This window comes from Diorhabda sublineata, chromosome 11, assembly GCF_026230105.1.
Source record: "Diorhabda sublineata isolate icDioSubl1.1 chromosome 11, icDioSubl1.1, whole genome shotgun sequence".
In the NCBI taxonomy this organism is placed as follows: Eukaryota; Metazoa; Arthropoda; class Insecta; order Coleoptera; family Chrysomelidae; genus Diorhabda; species Diorhabda sublineata.
Window position 1 is genome coordinate 8,831,710 of NC_079484.1, and position 24,724 is coordinate 8,856,433.

At 32.1% G+C, this 24,724-nt stretch overlaps 1 protein-coding gene across 1 annotated transcript in view; it reads right to left on the bottom strand.

Annotated features, from left to right (window-relative positions):
• Positions 1-118: 118 nt before the first annotated feature.
• LOC130450236 (protein GDAP2 homolog) overlaps positions 119-24,724 on the bottom strand; it is an 87,211-nt gene continuing 62,605 nt past the window's right edge. Inside the window, exons 9-12 of the mRNA XM_056788525.1 lie at positions 14,098-14,251; positions 10,980-11,174; positions 9,038-9,181; positions 119-7,605 (exon numbers count right to left, since the gene is read on the bottom strand). Of these exons, the coding sequence (XP_056644503.1) occupies positions 7,567-7,605; positions 9,038-9,181; positions 10,980-11,174; positions 14,098-14,251 (532 nt within the window). The 3' untranslated portion in view covers positions 119-7,566. The remainder of the gene's footprint in view (positions 7,606-9,037; positions 9,182-10,979; positions 11,175-14,097; positions 14,252-24,724) is intronic.

Below are 24,724 nucleotides of genomic sequence, written 5' to 3' on the forward strand. Positions count from 1 at the left end.
TCCATATATACGATCCCAAACTTCATTCAATATTTGATAAATACACAAAAACACTCAATATTGAAGATAATATACCAAACACAACGTACACGACCTAATAGAAATAACAACACATAGAATGTCAATACACCAAACAAAATTTAACGCATTGAATACAATTTACTAAAAACAATGAGCACATTCTGTTCAATATCTTCAGTGTTGCTGTTGGGTGTGTTGATGTCGTATTAGCTCGTGTACGTTGTATTTGATGTATTGTATTTAATGTGTTGAGTCAAAACACCAATGTGTTCAGTGTTGGTTAGTGTATTGTGCTCAATATGTTGAGTGTTGTTATTTGGTGTATTGTGTTCAATGCGTTGAGTGTTGTTTGGTGTAGCGACATTCTATGTTGTTCTATTAGTTCGGGTATGTTGTGTTTAGTATATTGTGTTCAATGCGATGAGCAAAAACCCCATTCAACAACATTCAACAAATTGAGCACAATACACTTAACAACACTGAACACATTGAAGATAATATACATAGAATGTCAACACATCAATACAATTTTATGGAAAGGAAATAGGGTATGTTGTCAAATGATCACTCTGGTATCTGGTGAATCCGCTTTATTTGCAATAGCAAATTTTACAATATTGTGATTAGAATTAACATACCTCCAGGATATTTCAAAACCATATTAACAATTGTGAGAAAAATCAGAAAACCTTGTTTTTTGAGTTATGTAGAACATTACACATTATTAAAATAATTGTCGACAAAATATGCACTATCTATAATTAATATCAAAATGCTAAACATTTTAAAATATCCTGTTTGCATTTATTTAACAAATAACCATTAAAATTCATATTAAAGAGTTTCCAACTGTTATATAAAATAAAAACACATTCAACAATCGCCACGTAATTTCATTTAGTAACATTTAAGAAAAAAGTATATTAATAGAAATATTTTTTTCATATAAAGGTAGTATTTAACAATATTCACTATATAGGCAACTATTTTAATAAAAGAAAATAAGCCATTCAAAATATAACATCTGGCAACCGTGTAAGGAATTTATAAACATTGCCAAGTGTCTATTTATTTATCAAACTTATAATTTCTTACTCTTAGACTATAATCTGGAAAAATAGTGCACCATAATAATAATATATAACTTCATGGCAAAAAAATATATATGTGACTATCAATAGCACTCTTAGGAATGTCATAGATTTGAGGATTAGTAAGTGGTAAAGTCATCTTGCAAAATATTGGATATTTTATTTGAAAATAAATAAAATAAAAACATAATTACATTGTTATTAAAATTAGTTCAATAATATAAGCAGTTTAAAATTCAAAAGACAAAACGAAAAAGACCAAGAAAGTAACAAGTTTAGGAATTAAAAGAAAAATGTGTAAAAAATAGTAGGGGAGCTAAAAACTAGGCGGATGGAGGACACTGAAAAGTATTTGAAGAGGCAAATATAATAGCATAAGAATAATGTTTATCCATCCAATGACCAAGGTGAAAAACTGGATGAGTACCATTCACAAAAATACTTAATTTTACATTCCACAAAATGTTTGAATTAGAAGGATGCATTTTGGTGTATAGTAAGAATTTTATATTTTGCAAGACGCTTCCTTAGTTTAAGTATTAAATGCTAAGTCAAAAAATAAAGTGACTAATACGACAAATAATATTATAATATCAATAGTACAAAATTTTATTTATGCATATAATGATTTACTCTTGAATGAAGATATGGAGATAGAAGCTTAGAAGGCCAGTAGTTTTCATCCCTGTATTTTTAGTGTATACAATAAGACAGTCATAATACATAAACCATAAAAACGTATTATTTAAGTGTTCATCTGTTTTGAAATTGAATATTAGTTAACAATAGGATTCATAATATACAGTAAAACACCTCTTCTGGTTCAAGATAGAACTACTTTCCAATTTGAATACCTACAAAATAAATATCTCAAGTATAATTCAAAGAGGTACATCAGGTACAAATTCCAGGTCCCTTATTATTAGTAATTATGTATTACATCTGTCTAATTGGCGTTTCAATCTATATAAATACGAATTAATGTATAAAATCTGACCAACTAATAAAAATTAATGCAATAATTGTGAAATGAATGGGAATGTACAAGGTTGAACTAAATTGTACTGATTAAATTTCTCTACAAGAAGAAGTGATCAATTATTTATTCATAAAAGTTCTATCATATACTTGGGAACCGTTCATTTAATATATTTTTTTCAATTTTTGATGAAGCTTTTTTGATATTTGTTTTTCCACCTTGAAAAATTGATTGAATTCTTGTATTTGTTGAAATTGTATACCTTTATAATTATTATAAAAACCGTTCATTTATAACTTTTTGGTCTATCATAGGTGATTGTTCTGAATTTAACTTTTTTATGATAGAAATCTAGTAATAAAGAAAAGAGTTTAATTTGTCATTAATGATAAAATGTCTACTAGTCAATGATTTATTATTAATATTCAATTATTTAATTATGCATGTGGTGCCGTATGGCAACGACCATGAACAAAAAAGAAGAAAACAAAATAAACATAAGGGAAAAAAAGTAATAAGAAGGATGGTCAAGTTGAGATGGGATATGTGGTCACATCAAAGACTGCGTTGGATGAGGCATATAGACAGAAAAATAGTTGCGTGAAAAGATCCTTATTAAGAGAAGAAGGAGCGAAAAGGAAGAGGCGTCCACAGAAAAACTGGATAGAAGCATGTAGAGAAGAAAAATATAGAAAAAATAGGAGTAGAAAAATGGCATGAAGCACCCATGAACAAAAATAAATGGAGGAAAGTAGTAGAGCGATGATCCCAAGCCTTGCGTCTACATGCCCATCGAGCTATTTTGCACATATAAATGTGGTGCATATATATTTGTGTATTTTGTTTCGCCTGTAAATAAATTTTAGCTACAGTCTTGTATATTCCCAATGATTATGAGTAATGATCCTGTATAACTTATACTAGAACGACAAATTAATTAGGGACAACAGATACAAAGTTTCTAGCTCTACATTTTTTAAATAACAAAATATTCAACAATTTTTTTTCACAATGCCGATAAGACATGATAGGTTTTCAAACTTAACGATATTATACACATTAAAGCATGTAAAGTACCAGGATGGTAAAAAAGACTAATGAAATTGAATTCGACCATCCTGTTCAAGACTTCGAATACAGTGTATTTCATTTATCTTAATTTTAATATAATGAAAATCACAAATCAACCAAATGATATTTTTAAAATAAAACCGAAAGTGATAATAGCGTATTGCCCAATTAAAAAATTATTAATTGATTTGTACGCACTGTAAGAACTTTTTTTAATTAACCGAAAATCAAATCGTGAAATTACATATACAAGGCTTCTCAAAAAATTTTCCAACTAACGGTGATTCGGCGACTTAAGAGCGCAGAAGATTCTACAGTTGTCACTTGAATTATGCGCCAAGGAGGGTATGTCAAAAAATTTGAGGAAACCGATTTGACACTAAAAACCGAAATCCGGGCGTTCAAGGTCATCAAGAGCTGCAGAATACGTGGAGAGTCGTTTATATAAGTTTGTTCGTGAGAAATCGAATCATCAATTACGAAGGGTGCATGAGAGTTTATTCTGCATCATTAAAATAACCATAAAAAGTTTGATTGGTGCAAGAATTGTAACTCTAGAAAGCCAGTTATAGAATTGAGGTTACAGTAGGTCGTGTAGTTACAGCAAATTAAGAGTGGCATGTGGAAGTGTTAGAGAATTTTATAATATAAGAATGGTAAGACTTCCCTGGCTATAATTAAAGGACATGGTTTTAGCAGAACGCGGCAATCCTATACAATATGTGTTAAATACACTCCAACAACCATGCCAAAGTTACAACATCGCATGGTTTCAATACTTCTTCTTTTAACATGGGTGAGGTTCGCGGGAAAAGTGTAATCTCCTCCAGCTTCTTTATAAAAATTTGTTGATAGAAGTGATAAAAAATAAAGATACAGTCCACAAAAAAGACAGCTTCTTTATGTAGTAAAAACCTCTATAATATGTTATTGAAAGGAAACGTTTCCCTGACAAATTGATTTCCATAAACTGGCCCCGACGCAAACCTACAGTCTTTAATTTGTGGGTTTTATCAAATCTCAAGTTTGTAATAATGAACCACAAAATATAAACTTTTTTATTACATCCGTTAATAAAAAAAATAGAGTTTTGGTCGAACAAAGTAAAAAGAGGCACACTGAAGGACAAAACAGAAAAAATAAATACACATCAAGACAAACTGAAGAATGTCATAAAACAATTTATACATTTAGAAAACGAATTACAAAAAAGTTTGAAGAACAATTCAGACAACTATGTCTCAATAACCTCAAAATTTAAAATTAATATAAATAATTTGTTTAAATAAAGAGCAAACTGTATTTGTAATGAATATAAAATAAAAATATAGAGAGATAAATAAAACACACTCCAATTTGAAAAATACAAGACAGTAAAAATAGTATGGAGTCTAATTTGAATGATACCACAACATGATAATCAAGAAACTATGGCACCACATGATAATATTGTTGAGGTACAGTCTAGATTAGACTCAATAGCACCTGAGCAATATTTTCATATTTAATTGATTTAGTTTTTCTATTAAAAATTCTTATTATTTTACAGTAGTAGTCAACTTACCTACAGTTAATCTGGCAATAGGTTAAGATATAACTAATTAATTATGATTATATTACTATTACCATAAAATTATCAAAAAATGTTTTTGGACCAAAACTGTCAAAAAATATTGAAATAAAACTGTACTTAGTGTTTTTAAAACAAAAATTAAAGACTATCGGTAAAATATAATCCAGATGACAAAAGAAAGAAGGCACTGACCAATTTTATTATACGGAAATGATTAAAATTACTTAGTTCATAACAGATCTATTGAAACGATTAGGTTTTCGATCTCTCAGTCCCTCTTATACCTATTTTATTTACTCTCATTTTTATTCCGCCATTTTCCTTAATTCTGTTAAAAATTTTCCCTTTTCCCCAGTTTCTCCAATCTCTCTTCATTTATACAATACGTGTGTACCAATTCAGCCATTTTTTGTTTTATCTGTCCTGTTATATATTTCCGTTTTGTTTATTTTCTAGTGCCTTTTTCTTTATCTTATCCCGTTTAGTGTTTCCTGCTATTTATCAGAATGAAAACAATTACCACATAGTAGATCTTCAGAAACCTAAAATATAACATTGGGAACCTCTCATGTGGAAAGCGGCTTCAGAGTAAAAGTGTTTTAACATCGTAAACAATATAAAACACAAAGACAATTAAATTTGATTTGAGTAAAATGCAAAATTTAAAAACCGATCATAAAATAACAAATAAAATACTTTTCTTAGAAAGATTAACATTTAAAACCACACCAAGTAGATATAACATTCAGGATAACTTATTTCAAATTAAAAATTCAGGATAAATTAATTCAAAACTTTATCGATTACACGACTCAACAAAAACATATTCGTTCTTTGTTCTAAAGTTTATATTATGATTTTTCGGTCAATTATACATAAAAACGAAAAGAAAATACAATTTTTTGATATAAAGTTAGCTTTTGTGATAATTATAGAAATAATACAAGTTTTTTATAAATTTCAATTAGTTATAATACATTTAAAAATACTGTGAGATCAGAGTAGGGTGTCTCCAGACGGCACTTGGGTGATAAACAACGATCAGATGTCTTGTACATTTCTAGAAAATGTTAAAATGTCATCGCGATAGGATAAATATGATGCTGATGCATTTTGTTTTATATTTGGTCAATTTATTAAAGTTAGAGACATAAAATATGAACCAAAGACATCTTACGTTCTCTGTCTGTGAAACCGACGAAGCATATTTTGACTGTCCTGTTCGGAATCAAGACAAGCCATGGGCTCCATACATTGCTTGTAGTTATTGTAAAAGATGTTTGAAAGGTGAGTAATTGTTAATTTATCAGCAAATCTTATATACGTATTAATTTTTATTTCCATATTTAAGGTTGGTATCGAGGTGATAAAAAGTGAGAAAAATTTGCCATAACAAGAATATGGCGAGAACCGAAAAACCACATCCATGACTGTTACTTTTGCATTATAAATCCGAGTAAAATACGTGTAGAGGAAGAAATGCAAAACCTATCGTATATCCCGACCTTGAATCTTCATCTACTCCAATTGCACATGACAACCAGTACCTGAGCCATAGAAAAAATTATTTCAAATAAGTAGTTCACCTCTTAGTTCTAACAGAAGTAATTCTAACAAGGAATTTTTACCTACCGGAACCATCAAAACACTATCTTATAACTGAAGAAGATTTTAACGACTTGATGAGTATGGTGTAGAATCCATACAAACTGCCGAAGATTTTTAGTGAAAGACAAAATGGAAGTATATGTGCAGCATCCTCATGCAATCAAAATGTGCAACACGTACATGTAGGTGTAGACTAAATGGATAACAATATATGAGAGGCAAAAAATGGTTTATTTTTTATGGTATATTTTAGTTCAGCTTTAACAAAAAACACTTTTAATTTTTTAAACATCTCAGGAATTGTTTATAATTCTGGGCATTAATGTGTTAATTTGAATCCAGTTTTGCAAAGTCAGAACGAAAAAGTTTTGATATTTTGCAAAAAAAATCGCAATAATAAGTAATATTAAAGAATTAAAAAAAATGACAAAGGTTATTAGGAAAGAAAAACAAATTGGAAATTTTATACAGGAAATAGAAATGGAAATGTTGAGAGTGGAGCATTGGTAAGGATATACTTCTAAAAAAATGGAATCATAGTCATAGTGAGAACAAGCAATAAGAGTGGTGGTAGGAAAGTTCATTTTTCAAAGAGAAAGAATACCAATGATTTTTGAGTAGATTTTCAATTTGTTTCTACTATTGGAAATCAGAATTAGTAAACCAAAATTATTTAATGTAATTTTTTATAAAAATGTATATTTTTTGACATTTTGGTCAATAGAACAAGATTGATAATCTATAATCAAACGTCAAATGTATAATTAAAATCTCAGTCAATAAAACTAATCTATTAGTCAATTATCAAAAATGTAAAGTATTAAATCGTAGTTTTAAATTTAAAATAAAGATATCTAAAATTAATTTGTAGGTGGATAATTTTTTGTATTGTATTTTTCAAAAAAAAAAATACTACTGCTATTTTTAATCTTCAACAAAGCTGATTTAAAACTCCTGGAATATAACGCTTAGCCCTTTAGATCTCCATCATTTGTACCAATTATACGGCTTAATAATGGACAAAATTAATGGAAAAATATAGAGTTTTGCCTTTTCCTATATTATATTTGCAGCGCTCAACACTTAATGTTCTAAAATATTTTTCTTAGTTGGCACACACAACTTATTTAGCACTAGTTGAAAAATATATTGCGACTTATCACCTGGGGGAACTGGTTAATACTAGATTTGAAATTTTCTTTTCACTCTCATTAGACCCACAGTTATGTCGTCACGGGTTGAAAGTATCTTATACCATTGATCTGAAAAATATAAAAAAAATATTGATTATTTATTATTTATAAACATTTTATGGAAATTCTATTTTTAAGGGAAAAATTCTCCCAAGACCTTGAAATATGTCATTTCTGAGTTCATTCTGAGCACGTCCATGTATATCTATATAGGGCGCATGCCCCCTTCATATTTTTTTCCGATCAAAACTTCGTATTTCAATTTTTTATATTGTAGGATCCTATGCTTTCATTTCTTCAGCTCATTGTTCCCATCGCTCTATTGAGGAGTATTTTTGGTATTCCTCCGAAACTTATTCGCCAGGTATGGATGACGTTAGCTAAGACCAAGATCAAAGTGAAGATAGCGGGGGAGACCTCACGAGAATTTCAAATAGGACAAGGTCTCAGACAAGAAGACGCCCTTTCGTGTATTCTCTTCAACCTGACTCTGAAACACTGTTGATACAAGTCAAGAGAGCCAGACTCAGATGGCTAGGCTACTTGGAGCGTGTGTCTGAGGAACGGGGGTAAATGAACCGGCAGAATCCATATTACCGGCGATTGGTTGGGCGACCGCGCACACGATGGCTGGATGATGTTGAAGTGGATCTTCGGGAGCTAGGTGTGAGGGGGTGGACATGCAGAGCATTGGACCAATATAGTGGACGAGGCCAAGGCTCTTTGAAGGCTGTAGTGCCAGTGGATGTAGTAGTAGTACTTCAAAACAAAAACGGAATGCTGCAGCCGTTTAGTCCAAAAATGTTCAATGCAGCTATTTGCGCTAGCTTCGTACTATCAATATACCAGAAAAATGCATTTCAATTTTGCAGAAGCTCCTTATTGACCCATGATAGGAGGTCGTTAATTACCACCTTGAATGGGATATATGTGACCATGTTGTTATGCAATTGGCCCATTGGTTTGTCACTGATTTTTAGCTTGAGTGCCATGTCAGATTTCCTGCCTTGAATTTTTCTACCTACAGCCTGTGGGATCCGTTAAATGCCTTTTTTTCACTATAAGATGAGGAAGCGGCGTGTTTAGCTGCGCATATGATACTTAGGTGGATCAGTCGTTGAGTTTTGTTCAGTTGTCTACCGCAAAACAACATTCTATTCAGCCAGCACTAGATTGATGTGTATTTATAGTATAATACAATATAGGAATGGTTCATTGAAAATATTTGTTTGTAAATTTTGTTTTGCTTCCGTGAGCAATTTACTGAGAATATTCAATGAGAAAAATTCAAGTCAACAATGTATTATGGTTCAATTTAAAAAGTCTTGTGGAACTTTTAAGACGCAAAAATTTCTGAGCTACCCAAATACCTTGACTGCAACATTTGAAGGCAGATGATTTTCCATGTATTGAAGTTGTTCATCATGTTGAAAATTTTACGGAATTCATTTCCAAACTATAAATTTTAAGATAAAAATACTGATATTCTAGTTCTACTTACAGTCATGTCATGTTCTGTAATAAACGCTGGAATTTCTAATTGATCTGGGGACATAACAGCATATAGGTACTCCACTCCTGGTAAACTGTTTACTTTTTGTTTTATTGCCGGTGCCATGAATGTTGTGAACCACCAGGTCATCATCTTAAAAAGTATTTATATTTCAATTATTGCACAATAAAATTCATATTAATAACTTGCAAATGTTCAAGTTTTTCTTCACTTTGAAAGAATTTCAAATAGAATAAATCAACTGTATATTATAGACGGAGAGAGCTCGTAAACCGCTAGATGAAAGTTCATCACAAAACGGTATTTCTGGCTGTTCGTTCTGGACGCAAATGAAAATGGCAGCCTATTTTACAAGACGAGAAACATACCGTAAACAATGGTACGGTACAGGCGTGAAAGTTTTAGTGTTAGAAATGTATGTGGTTGGAAAACTCCCGCCAGAAGCGACACCTTGTTCCGGAAAATCCTTACCGAAAAACCGACAAGGTAAAAGCGTAATACTTTTTTCTATTTTTTCGGAGACCTTAAGTAAGAGCGGTGCAGTAATAACAGTTATCGGGCTGGTCGGAAGGGATCAAAAGCCCAACTAGCGCTCTTGAGGCCCTTCTAGAACTCCCACCCCTGGATCTTGTGATACAATTCGAAGCCATGAGAACAGCCTACAAGCTGACCATCCACAAAGAACTGCGGACTGGATCAATTCGCCATGCAAAAATCTGAACGCAGGCCACAGGTGAATGCCCAATCATTTCTAAGGACAGCGACCAAATGACGCCTTCGACCGTTGATAATAAGAGTTTGGAGGCACACATCACTGATCGTGAGCAGTGGAATGGTGCCGTCTTCCAAGCCAAGGTATTCGCTGTGATGGGATGTAGACGTGCAATACACAAACGACGCCATAGAAACGCAGTAATTTCGATCTGCACAAACAGCAGAGCTGCCTTACAAGCTATAACGGCTGCAAAGGTAAGCTCTAGGTTAGTGCTGGAGTGTAAGAGAGTCCTTCAAAATATGGTGAGTGATGACTGCAAGATCCAGCTCGTTTGGGTGCCCGGTCACTCGGGAAACAAAGGCAACGACGAAGCGAACTGGGATCGGCGAACTAACCAATGGGCCCAGAATTCATTCTTGGTGTAGCCAAAAGCGCTGTCATCACGTCTCTCAACAGTCTTCTCGCAAGGCGGGCTAGGCAGAGATGGATGGAGGCACCTGGCATGGAACAAGCGAAGGCTCATATAGATGGACCCCGTTAGTCTCTCACCAAATAACTGCTCCAGCTAAATAAGCTCGAAATCAAACTAGTAAATGGACTTCTAACCGTACACTGCCATCTAAGACGTCACCTTCACACCATGAGCATCATGGATGATCCGAAGTGCCACTGGTGCATGGAGGAGGACGAATCTGCAGACCACGTTATCACACGGGCGCGGTTTAAACACCTGGGCAAACCCCACAACCTGTCAACATCAAAGGGTTTAAGCCAAAGCGCCTGATCGGCTTCTCAAAGGACATCGACCTTTGGTATCTTGAAGTGGGACACGACGGGCCTATCTGAAGGCTTGTGTGCTCAACGGCTTCAACGGCCGCCCACACCTATGTACTATGAATGCTTCATCATTTTATTACTCTCTCATGGAAAAAATAGACTATAGGTGAGGTTCACTTTAGCTTAGGTTAGATTATCTTACGTGGCACATAACTCGGGAAAAATACATTTTTATAGTTTTCATAATCAAGGAGGAGGAATGTTGTTTTCCGCTATTTATAAATCAGTTCAAAAAGCCAAACAGCCGGACCGGAAATCAACCAATCCGTTTATAGGATATAATATGAAGTGGTAGAGCTATTCCTTGTTTATACTGGCGAGAGAAACCAATCAAATGAAATTTTCTAGAAACGGTATATGTATATTAAAAGTACATACCTTTGTCCAAAACGTTGGATGAATTATATAGAAGGCTTTGAGGTTCTTCTTGTACTTATATGGTAAAACGTTATAAACTTCTTTCAACCATGTGAACGATGGATAGTTATTACTTGATGTTAACGTATGGAAATACGCTATAACGTAATCTCCTTTGACGATAGGGTCAAGAAGAGTTATTAGATACAACAATGCCTGAAAGAAAACAAATAATATTGAGTGTAAAAGTTCTAGAAAGTTTTCTTTCTTTCTTTGTACATTCCTTAATAATTATAACTAATAATTTAATTAGTGAGAAATTTAAAACATCGCACTCCTATTTCAATAGTGCAACATCCATAGAAATTTTCCGTTCAATGTATACTTTAAGATGATGTTTACATGTTTTAATGGTGCCATATCATTAACACTAAAAGATTCCACGTGAGGCGCCAAGTGTCACTATTACAATGAGTTACTCGCGACTGTATGCACCATGATCAGTGCCGTAAGGCAGTATGTCATATCATTTGGACGAGAGATGTTACAATAATCAAAGCTGTAGTGCAATAACTCACACTGATTTTTATAATATAAAGAATCTTCAGACGCGGATCGGCAACAACTTTGACAGAAGGAAAATCAGTTTTCCTTTCAATTGAAAAACCTCCTACGAGAGTGACGATTTCCAAGAGGTGGTTATAAGAGAAAGAAGAAGAAAAAATTACTCTAATTTGGTTCTAATACCGACCTCCACAACTAAGTCAAAGATTGACGCAAACTAAAAGAAATTATCTTTATTTGAAGTCAATGTGATTCCTTCATCATACCTATCAATTTATCAGGCTATGCTAGATTTAAAAAAATTTTAATTTAAAACCTTCGCTCCATGTTGCATTATATTATTTTATTTTTTTGGTGTTATTTTTTCTCTCTCCCTTTCTCTCTAGTTCTCTGTAAATTTTACATTACATTTTACATCCTAACCTAACCAAAAAACATTTCATTTAAAATCATTTTTGTTATGGCTTTTCTGTAAAATTACAAGCTTACAACATAATTCCGCCATTGAAAGCAGTGAAAGTTAAATTTTCTTCACCCAATACAACACCTAAGCTACAGCCCTTAGATCAAGGAATAATAAAAAAAACTTCAAATCCGCTTACAGAATAGAAGTTCTTAGGAAACTGATAACATATATGGAACAACAGTCAGCTTTATCTATTAGTGTATTACATGCAATTAAGATGATAGACACGGCTTGGAGAAGTGTATCTAAAACTACAATATCAAATTTAACCGAAAATGAGTGTAAAGGCTGATTGGAATAAACTTGGAATCATAGAAATGTAATTTGAAGATTATGTAACATGTGTTAAAGGTCTGGCTACTACTGGAACTAACTGATGCTGAAATCATCGATATAGTTAATCAGAATATGGATGATAATGACGTTAATGAAAATGACGTTGATCATACTGATCCAGCAAGTTTTGAACCACCAATGACAAATGAAGAAGCCAGAACTGCAATCAACACACTACGAACTTTTTATGAAAGATGACGATATCGAAGATCATGGATTTTTTTAGCGTACACTAATATGTAATTTGTTTTAATATGTAAAAAATATATGCATATTATGAAAATTAAGTTGAAATGTGTTGAGTGTACTAATGAGGGAAAACATATTTTCTGAACTTTATAATATTCTGTATAGTATAGCAGCTATAGCAGACGGTGACTGTTTCCGAAAATCGAAACATGTAGTAAAAAAATTATTAAAAATAAAAAATCTAAAAGAATAGTTAAAAAATTTTAAGCAACTCATATCCAATGTGGCCCCTAGCGTCAAAATGACATATTGCATTAAAACAATAAGGTTTGTAAGCAATTCTTGTGGAACGTCATCAAATTCTTCCTTAAGGGTAATTCGCAGATCATGAAGGTTAAAAGGTAAAGCAGTTGGTTGGAGAGTTATGTGTCTTTGAAGTTTCTTCCAGAGGTGATGAATGGGACTGATATTAGGACTAAGAGGTGACCAAATTATCGTTAAATATCAATTTCTTCCTAGTCGTGCCACGTGTCGTGCAGTAAACGAAACCTTTTCTGATAAAATGAGAGTAGGTAACAACAACTCTTTGGACAATATCTTCGATGTACTGATGTCCATTTAAGACGTAATTTTCAATCGAAATTGTACTATACGAGCTTTCCTTGAAAGTCCCGTCCACACTAGAACATAATCTCCATTGTAACTTTAGCTTTTTCAAATTGTACAAATCAATTTCATGTCTCCAAACTCCCTCTTTATTGTCAAGTGATTGTAGGCAATATCGCAACTCATCCGTGAAAACTCCCGAATCTATTATGTCGGGGCGCATCTTAAAGACGTGCTCAAGAATGTCTTGGAAGTAGTTGAGGCCATGTGGTAGGCATCCTTGAAGACAAGTTTCGTTCTTTATATCTTCGTTAGATAATGTTTACTTCAATCATACGCACTGTTTGTTGAAGATGTTGATTATGAACAACAATAAAGTGGTCGTCAATTGCAGTTGTTTTTCTTCCAGAACCAACTCGCCTAATGAAATTTCGAGTTATTGAATACCATATATGCGAGCAACTTCCAATACAGATTAAGGCGTTTTTTATTTTGTGTAGAACCTTTGACATGTTTTTAATGTTAATGTCTGAGTCAATCAACGTATGCCTGTTTGATTATTGACACACGAATAGTGACAAAAGCCTATTTGAGAAAACAAATGATCACGAACGATTTTTGATAACTTTCCCGTCATTTTTATTATAGTTTGAGGGAGAAAAAAAATGTATAATCACTGAAGAAATAAAAATGGATCGGCACTGAAATCTGAATTAAAGCCCGGATTCGAAATTTCTTTTCCATTAAATAGATTCCATAAACTTGTAGTATTAATTTGAGTCTGTTTCATCATATTTTGGAGCCTAGAAGTCATGGTGTAGACATTGAGATTTCTCTTTTCGGAAAGATTAAATAAAATATTTCATTTGAAATGTTACATAAAACATTTAACAATTCATAATAGTTTTCCATTACGTTATCTTCTAGCTCTATCTTCTCAATAATTACATTTTTTTTAAATATTTACATATTTCTCACCTTATCTAAATTGATTTGATTGAATGGAAACCATTTTCCTATAAAAACAACAACGGGTCTGCCGAGTCTGTCCACACCGCTTTGATAAAGACATCCAATTCCAGATACTTCTGTCAAGTCTTCTGTTTTGGCACGTCTCAAGAGTCGTTCGTATCTGAAAAGAAAAAAAGTTGTGACAAAACATCAAGGAAAAACAAAATTGTTGTTTTTATTTAATTCCGAGCATTTTCATATTTATTCATCTAACCTATCCTAACCTTCTTTGGACAAATAATTCAAGACCAAAATTAGCCAGATCGGTCCAGCCGTTATCCAGTTTTAGCGAGATTAACGAACAATAATTCATTTTTATATAGAGAATATTACATGAAAAAAAATAATCAGTATTTCTTAAGAATGTCTAAAAACACAAAATATATAGGGTGATTCATTTGAAATAACAAAGTTCATTATTTTTCCGGGAAAAATGAAAGATCTGACAACAATGTAAATACCACCATAATACTGGACGTATCACAATATCTTTGTACAAAAAAATTTATAAAAATCGTACAAGCCGTTTTAGAGGTAATTGAGGCGTTCCATATATAAAACTCACACTGTATATAGATTTCAAATGTTAGATAAAATATAATGGAAAGAAATGTATCAGCAAGTAACAACAAACAATACAATTAATGACACCAAAATAATTAATCCAAAAGACAATTACTACATTACAATTAACAATGATTACATTACAATTTATTTCAATTCTTTAATTGAGCTTCCTCCATTTAGACATCGCTTTTTGCGAGCACTGATTCCCTTACTTCCACCGTTCTCACAGGGTACACTGGATTGCGTTTTAGAGGTGCTTTCTTCACTTGCTTTAAAGCATAGTCTAGTGACACAAGTTCTTCACACAGAAAACAATGAGTTTGGAGTGAAAAGGGCGGTGAACACGAACGATGTGCTTTTGGTGCTGACTCTTGAGATTTCTTCAAGGTATCATTCAGGATCAGTGATCCTTTTGAAAAAAAAAAACAATTTTACCATCCTGTCGTTTTTTACTTGCCTCAATGAATGAGTTCAGTCCCCCCTCTTTCATAACAGCAATTCTGATCTGATCACCCGCGACGTTTTCGTCTCTCACATATTTACTACCTGGAGGTATTAGTTTTGTAAAAGATATTAAGCGATCTTTTCTTGGTTTTGAAATTTTCTGTTGTCACAAAGTTTTTTTCAAGATTGAAAGATATATTTTTCCCTTAAAGAAAAATGGATACTGATCATTCCAAATTAAATTAGTTTCACTAATAAATCAACGACAATTGAGAGGCTATTAGTGTTTCAGAAATCCCTTCAACTATTTAAGATTGAGAAGTAAGCTAGTAAGCTTTGTTCCCTGAACGCCAATGACTCAGAGGTTGTTCCAAGAAGAACAAAACCAGCGTATTTTTTATAAATTTTTTTTTTAATATCAGGAAATTATTTCTGTTACAATTTGAAATAGATGAACGAGTTCGCCCTCGGATCAGCCTCATCTATTGAAATAATAAAATTTTTGTTTCTGTTTCGGTCATAGGGATGGTTTGCTTATTCATTGTTTGTTTTAAAGTATTGTGCTTGAGGTGATAAATAAAACCTTATCTTTTCTTCTACGAATTCAAATTCCAAGGATCCTAGGGACCTTTATAACATTATTTCTAGAAATCTAATACTTTTCCCGTCTCGTGTATGCTTTCATTGGATTGATTTGTCACTAATCTTTTTAGCAAGATAGTGTTTAATTTAAATAGCATTGCAACAGAATCAGCAATTTAAAATTAAAGTGAAGGAAACCTATGCAAAGCCTTGTACTTGATACATTGATTATTATTGTACCCTGTACCCAAAAACTAAATTATGTATATTAAAATAAATTTTGTTTACTTTAATTTTGTAAATAATGAAAATATCACTAGAAAGTATACTTTCCAACTTATAAACGATTTTGTGGAAAAAGTCCGGAGGTTTTTTCGCGATTTTCACTGTGTCATTTTTTTATGGCAATTTTCAGATTACGATTGAGCACACCGAAAGACTTCGTCAAAAAACCTTCAACCCTGATTTTTTTTAAACAGGCGCTTCTAAGCACCAAATGACTGGACTATGAGTCAAATTTAAATACATAGTTTCATAATCAGTATACGCCATTAAGGTGATCAGTGTTCTTCATAAGTATACGCCCAGAACATACCCTTGGTATGTTCAGTGAGTGTACGTCCGAAAATAAACTGATGTTAAAAACATGATATTCGCTGCTACTTTTAGATCGTTTTGCATCTATTTATAAAAACTAAGGCGTCCAATTACCCATTCACGAAACAGATTCTTACCTAACCCTGACACAGTAAACAGTATAAAATCATATGGAAAAGCTAAATACGAATGGGAAATTTCCATTCTCTACCGACTTTCACAGTTATTAGAAATTCGTTTGAATTAAAGGATAGGTAAGATTGATTTATTGCCTTTATGATGATACAATAATCATGAAAATTATATATTTCAACGTCTTTATTGGAAAAAATAAGATAATTAGATATAAGAAACCAAGAGTTGAATAGATATCATATGTGTATGTGAATATTGCCGCGATCATTCTTGGGTTTTATGAACCCCCAATAGGGAGAGCTAGTCGACCACCATCATCAGGAGCAAGAGCAGGTGAATGTTGTGGATGCGGAAATAAATTATAACGGCAAACTTTTCTGCTATAATAGTTGGAGAATGGGCAATCGTATGGTTGTGCAATCCAGTTATAATAAGGATAAAAATGTAGATTTCATCGACACAAAAAATCAGGTGTTGTATAGTCTTGACATGAGTAGTTGTTTAGTAAGTTGAGATCAGTATGAAGTTTTTAATGTTGTCTAAAAACATATTACCAATGATGATATTAGCAACAACATTAATAATGTCCAAGATTAACCCAAAAATACACAAACAGAAAAACATAATATAGTTTGTAATGTAATGTAATGTTCAGGAAGCTCCAATAGGGGTAGCTAGGCGACTAACATCATCAGAAAGTAATCGCAAGGAGCCAGATCAGCTGAATATGACAGATGAGGAAATAAATCTTAATGGCGAACTTTTCTGCATCAGTAGTTGAAGAATGAGCAAGCACTGTAAACCATCCAGTTTCTTCTTCATATCGTTGACAACAAATTCTTGTTCTATTATTTCTATATATTCTTCATGACGTTACTGCAATAGGTATCTTCATAATTTACACAAACCTTCTTGCTACTCTTCTTATGAATTGGGGTAAGAGATGACTTTCCATTCCTTGGGGATTCGAGTACGTTCATATAAATTTTGTGTCTCAAACTTGATTAGTTCAGCCTCGGGATGGGCAAAGATGGGCAAATGAAAAAAGATTATATCGATAAATATCGTATCGATATATTTAAAGAATATCGATATATGTAGTGTAAAATATATCGATATGTCAATATATCGATATTTTTATTTGAGAGTGTTGAGTATTCAAAAATAAAAGAATTATTCGAACGTTAAAAAAAATTGTGCATTTTTTATTTTCGGCAGTTCTATTTATTATTTGAATAAAGTATTATAAATTATATCTCTCTACTAATATAGAATCCTTAGTTCCATTTACAGATTTTAGTGATCATGAATTTGTTGACATTTGTATAAAAGCATTATAATGTTTTGTTTTCAAATGTGTCGCTAAATTTGTCGTATTTCCACATATTATGTATAAATTACAAGGAACAGGTTGATTGTTGATTTTTAGTAAAAAAGTTCCACACTGCAGACATTATAATTAAAAAAATAACAATTACACAACGAAAAGACACAACAAATCACACCGTGTAATGTCGCTTGTCGCCATTTTACTGTACACTACACACACATACAGAAGCAACATAACACAATATAGCTATGGTTGTCACGGTTACACAGAGAGGCAGCACTTGTATCAAAGCTTGCGCGTTGACGTAAATAATTAATTAATTAAATATGAGGACAGGTAGAATATTACAACAATAAGGGAAATATGAAGTTAGTATACAGTAAAATAAAGTTTTCTTAAAAAATATCGAATTCGATACTCAAAAATTAATATCGATATTTCAAGATAAAAAAAATAACGACGATTATTGATTTACCGATAGTTTGATATATCGATATTTTGAGCCCTTCCCTAGTTCAGCCGGTATATTACCCGGTGCGAGCATTTTCTTGATCTTTACAGCATTGCTAGAGTCTTGAAACGACTATATCATTTATATGTTTATGTCCCTTATTTGTACAATTTTTTGTAATGACTAGAAATGGTTAAATCTCTGCATTTGATATCAATGTTTACATTTTTACGGTTAAATTTAATCTCACAGAAGTATAATTGAACGTTTGTGCCATTTTTATTGCACAAATTCAATTGATCAATAACGGTTTTTATCGCCTATTATTATAGAACTATGCAATCTGCTTTTTAGAAATGCTCATTCATTGTTTTAGATATACCATTTTAATTTTCAAATAAACTAGCAGATTTAATAACGATTTCGACAAATTTTCATTTTAAGTGAAAAACAAAACAACACTGGAAGAAAATGGAAAGGGTCAGATATAAATGAAAGTTTTATTGTTTAATGATAAATGTGCGTTTTCACATTCCTAAACATTAATTGAAGTTATCACTAAATTGTATAGCAGGTAATAGTGTCCTAACGATATTACCAAAGCATTTACTGAACAATTTCTTGGTTGAAGAAACTTTAGAATACTACCAAAGCAATTGCTGAACAATTTTTTGCTTAAAGAAACTTTAGAATACTACCAAAGCAATTGCTGAACAATTTTTTGCTTAAAGAAACTTAAGAATACTACCAAAGCAGTTGCTGAACAATGTTTTGCTTAAAGAAATTTAAGAATACTATCAAAGCAATTTCCTGAACAATTTTTTGTTTAAAGACACTTAAGAATACTACCAAAGCATTTGCTGAACAATTTTTTGTTTAATGAAACTTAAGAATACTGCCAAAGCAATTTCCTGAACAATTTTTTGCTTAAAGAACCTTAAGAATACTACCAAAGCAGTTGCTGCACAATGTTTTGCTTAAAGAAACTTAAGAATATTACCAAAGCAGTTGCTGAACAATGTTTTTCTTAAAGAAATTTAAGAATACTATCAAAGCAATTTCCTGAACAATTTTTTGTTTAAAGACACTTAAGAATACTAACAAAGCATTTGCTGAACAATTTTTTGTTTAATGAAACTTAAGAATACTACCAAAGCAATTTCCTGAACAATTTTTTGCTTAAAGAAACTTAAGAATACTACCAAAGCAATTGATGAACAATGTTTTGCTTAAAGTAATTTAAGAATACTATCAAAGCAATTTCCTGAACAATTTTTTGCTTAAAGACAATTAAGAATACTACCAAAGCAATTTTCTGAACAATTTTTTGCTTAAAGAATCTTAAGAATACTATCAAAGCATTTATTGAACAATTTTTTGCTTAAAGAAACGCATGACAGAAAGTTTTAAGAAGTGATCAGTCAAAGTTTGAGGTTTTTGTGTCTAAGAGAAGTGTGTTTGTGAGCAGGTCAAAGGAAAAACGGATGTTAGATCTATATATAATATTGGTGATGGTTTGGAGGAAGGATGATTGGAAATCTGGTAAATTGAAGGGATTTTGATAAAAGAAGGTAAAAAAATGTTTCTGATCGGCGGAAAATGTATCTTCCAACATGACAACGATTCCTAGTATTTCTGTTCAAAGAATTGGAAAGGAAGATTATGATGAAAGTAATGATTTGTCATCATAGTCGCCCGACCTCAACCCGATTGAGTTGTAGTGGGACAAATTGGACAGGGAAGTCAGAAAGCAGTGACCTACTTCCACCTCACATCTTTAGAATATACTAAGAAACGAATGGAACCAAACAAATTGTTACAGAGAATGCCATAATTGTGCACCGAAATAATAAAATCGTAAGTGGATTACATCGATGAATATGTAACAAATACAGACTATAGTCTTACAGTCACTATATAACTGCTTTTTGAATCATGCTAAAAAATCCTTCGATCTTCCACCCTTCTAACATTCTAATCGTAATATTTATCTCTTCTAAGTGATCGTAATCCGAAAAATTTATACCATTTGAAAAGGAAATGTATTAAGGGTGGAAATTTTTCAAATTACATTTATATTTATACGAATAAACAATTAGAGCGTATGTTAACAAAACCCGTATCCATCCCAACCTTATGAATACAAAGGAATAAATATCCGATCAAAAAATAAAATCATCGAAGCGTTTACAGATGATTTTAATTTACGAGTAAAATTTAATTTTACCTTTCATCGACATCGTTAATATCACTTTCGCTGGTCCATCCTAATAAATTAGTAATAGTGGAAAATAAACTAGTAGAATCTCCAAGTCCTTCTACCATGTTTAAAACTTTTTTGCCAAAAGTAATATTCTTAACTAAAGTAAGTTTTACGTAAAGCTCATAATTTAGGAAATGATGTTTTATTGACCGAAACTAAAATTTATTATTACCGAAATTTTAATAAAACGTTTTTGATACGGTAATGAAAATCGCGAGTAGAACGTTTCGGCGTTTTAATAAAACACGACCGTTTACAGTAGCTACTGCACTATCACTGTTGCGTTGCGTTTCCCAGCATATATGACCACCACCTGGGATTCAATCTGTTTATGAATTGATGTCACGATGATACGATTGCTGGCGCACATGCGAGATTTTATTTGTTTACTTTTTCAGGTGAATTAAAAAACAATCCTTTAATTCCTTAATACTTTAATTATACTTAATTACCACAAATCACGAAATTTAACTTTTTTTATATCGGGTGGTATTAAATGTCGTTTTCTAATCTATTTTTTAATTAATTTATTTAAACAGAACGACGTTGTTTTCAACTTATTCAGCCCAACGTTCAGGTACCTCTATTATGAAGTGCTTGTGATTTTTAATCAAAAAAACTTCTGACAAGAGGCAATATATGGAGAAATTTCACAATTTGTGTTGCGTTAAGTAAAAATAATAAAATTAGGTAAAATTTATTAAACCAAAATTAGTCCATTGAAAAGTTATGTAGACAGCAATATGTTTGTCTGATACATAGGGGGTTGTTAAAAGCTGTTTTTGAATAAAGTTTTTAACAAAAGACGTTAAAAAATTAAAGACAAATTACTTCATATCGATTACTGTTGGATGCGGAGCACCATTCATTCTCTTGAGTCTTGGAGAGACACTCATTTCCGAATTGCTTAGGTAATTCTCGATAAATTTCCACGGATTTTACATTATCTTTGATCAAAAAACGAATAGAGACAGAGAGAAATGTTTTATTGCCAAAACATTGTTACAATTTGTAGACAAAAGCTTGTAAAAACTAAAAAACAAACATAAAAAAAAACTAAATAAAGCTACAAATAAAATAAAATTTCAATATACAGAAGAAAACCACAATGAGTAACAAAATTACAGGTAATAGGTAATAATTAGTATATAAGTCCATAGCAAAATAAAACCATTATGCACCATGCTCTGAATTAAATATTATTATTAGAATAGAAGACTTTTACAGAGTAGAAGGCACTTTCCAGTAAATTTGCCTTCAAATTATTGCGGAATGGGAAATGATTATATCGATTTGATTCCAATTGGCAAGTGATTGTGCATTTTTTTGCATTGTAAAATACTGAGCCCTTAACTAATTCTGAACGTGAAGTAGGTAGGTGTATAGCCGTGCAACGACCTATCCGAAATTAGAGAAGCGTGCTTACGAATTAGGCAAACGGAGGAGTAAGAATTTTTAATCTTTTAAAGAAGCCCTTTCAAGTTATCCCTGCTGTTTATTCCGAGTAAATAACTAACAGCTCTCTTTTGGAGAGAGGAAACTAATTTTTTAGGTAATTTGGAAATAAGTAACTCCAATTTCAAGGAAATGTCCACAACAGGCCATAAGAATTTTACAGATTCAACGACGTCAATGGTAGTCAATAAAACTTTAGTTTTAGAAACGTTGAGACAGAGATTATTAGAATCGAACCATGATTTTACATTTATCTCGCTCATGGCTATAAGTACTCTAGAAAGGGGGGTTACGCTGTCCCAGATATTCTCTACCATTCTTAACAGACAGTCTAACATCCAGTGCTTAAGTGACTAGATTTTTCGCGTTTTTATTCAATAATTCTGGTTTATATTTAACACCATCATATATTTATTAACATGCTTCTATTATTTTTAACTGTATATTAATGAATGACTTTAGTTTTTACACTAGAGCGATGAGAATTAATTCAAACTTCGCACGTACCGCATTCACTTTTCACTCACCGAATAAACACTACCGTCCATCTTATCCTAGAGAGCCATTTCGAACTTTGTATGAATGTAATAATAATTCGATCAAAATATCTGATTATTGTGATTACATTCGTAATTTTTTTTGTCACCTTTGTATGAGAGTAAGAAAGATACAACTAATGCTCGAACAACGTAAGCACGCAGTCTCAGACTTACAAAATCGAGATACAACAATCAAAACGTTTCGGAAAGAAATTGGTAGAAAATTAGAACGAGTGACATCGAGAACTAATTTTCAATATCACTATTTTTGAGTGAATTAGGTAAATAAGGATATGAGGATTTAGGAGTAAGGAGAAAGGGATAATGAAAAGGGAAGTTCTACTCAGTGAATGATTTTCAGAAAATCATGCGTGCAGCCTCCAGACTGGGAATCAGACTCAGATTTATTGGTTACAAAACGCAAAGTTAATTTGAAAATGTCATAGAAAGCTTTTATAATAGTGGAATTAACATCAGTAATTTCATTCTTATGCCAAGAATTTTTTACTTTTTAGTTGGATTATTGCAAAAAGTGTGTTATTTTTTTATTTTGTAAACTATAATTTATTTTTGTACTTAAATCTTAAAAGGATGTCGAAAGTTGTTTATGGGTTTTAGCAGTTTGTCACTTCCTGTTTATATTCTTAAGCTCAAATTATTCCTCATGTTACCTCAGCCATCCCCGGGGTCGCTTGAAAGCTTCTTTCAATTCTACTTTCAAAATTCTCTTTTCTAGCCTACTGTATTCGCATTTTTAGTTTTTGAATAATGTTTGGTGCTTTATAAAGATTTTCAATTTCCTTGTTGGTGAGTATTCGATATTCTTCCGCATCTGTGTCACTGACAGATCCGTAAATGTTAGTTTTGTCAATGTTTTTAGGTACAATTTATCACAGCGGCTTAAGAATCAATATAAATGAGTTTTCTGTCATTTTCCGTGTACAGAAAATTACGAAGCACTCTTGGAAAATCCATATGCATTTTCCCGTTACTATATGTTTGTTGAATTAACCTACCAATCATGTCAACCTAACATAATTACTCCTGGTATTAACAGTAATTTGGGATAAAAGCTGTCGGTTGTGATTCTCTTTATAGTACAGAATGAATTTGTAAATTAATTACACGTTCATGGAGATAATACTGAAGCTGTTGAATTACTAGATAATAATATAATTTACTGCAAATTAACCAAATGGCCGACGATAGGGAATAACGCAGCCGCCCTTTTAAAAACAAATTTTTCAAAAAATAAAAAAAGAACAACAAAGAAGAACCGTCTATTTTCGTTTTTTACTAGCCAAAAATCCTAAATCTTCTCTTTGCTGCCTCCAAAAAAGTTAGCAAACACTACCCCATGCAATCACCACAACCCCAGCCCTGCAGAGGGGCAATTCATATATCAGGGCCCACTACAACAAACCCTACTATTATAAAAAAATTCTTTATCCAATCAAATTCTATCCAACGAATCTGTCTCTCTCTCTGCAAATTAATATATAAATATAATACTAGATATATAGCGAAAGTACAAATGATGATAATCTTGAATAATTATTAACAATTTCAAAATTGAATGTTCATGACGAAAGTTTTACATTACATTACAAATAACGGTTACTGACTCTTTCAAAAACTTAAAGAACACTTGCTTAGTTGAGGATTTTACTCAGATAATGAAGTCATATGTGCGGTGGATTGCAGAAGTTGAAGAATCTGGTACGAGACGCATTACGAAAATTCTCGAACGTTGTCTACGGTTTCTAGAATCGATAGAGGTAAAAAGCAGTAATAAATCAATGGACCAAATACACAGCATGTTGACACAGACATCCCATTCGAAATGGTAATCACTGACCGCCAATCATGGGTCAATAAATGCATCTCATCAGAGAAAGATTCTCGTTGGTTTATTTCGGCGAGGGATGGGGACATTTTGATGCAGGATATAGGGTAAGATGATGCATTTCCGAAAACTTTTCTGATCAAGTTTGAGTTGTATATTTTGAGTACTAAAAATTTAAATATAACCTTTGAAATGCATGTACAAAAATTTAGAGCAGCCGGAGTCATTAGAGCACAGTTTTTGATAAAAATTTTTTTTCTATTGATGAATCAGAGCGAATTACACAAAAAAACTCTAAAGCGATTTCGGAGAGCACAAAATTCCCCATAAGGTCCATCAAACTGATTTGCCTTATTGTAAAAAGTGAGAAGTATTAGAAATTTGA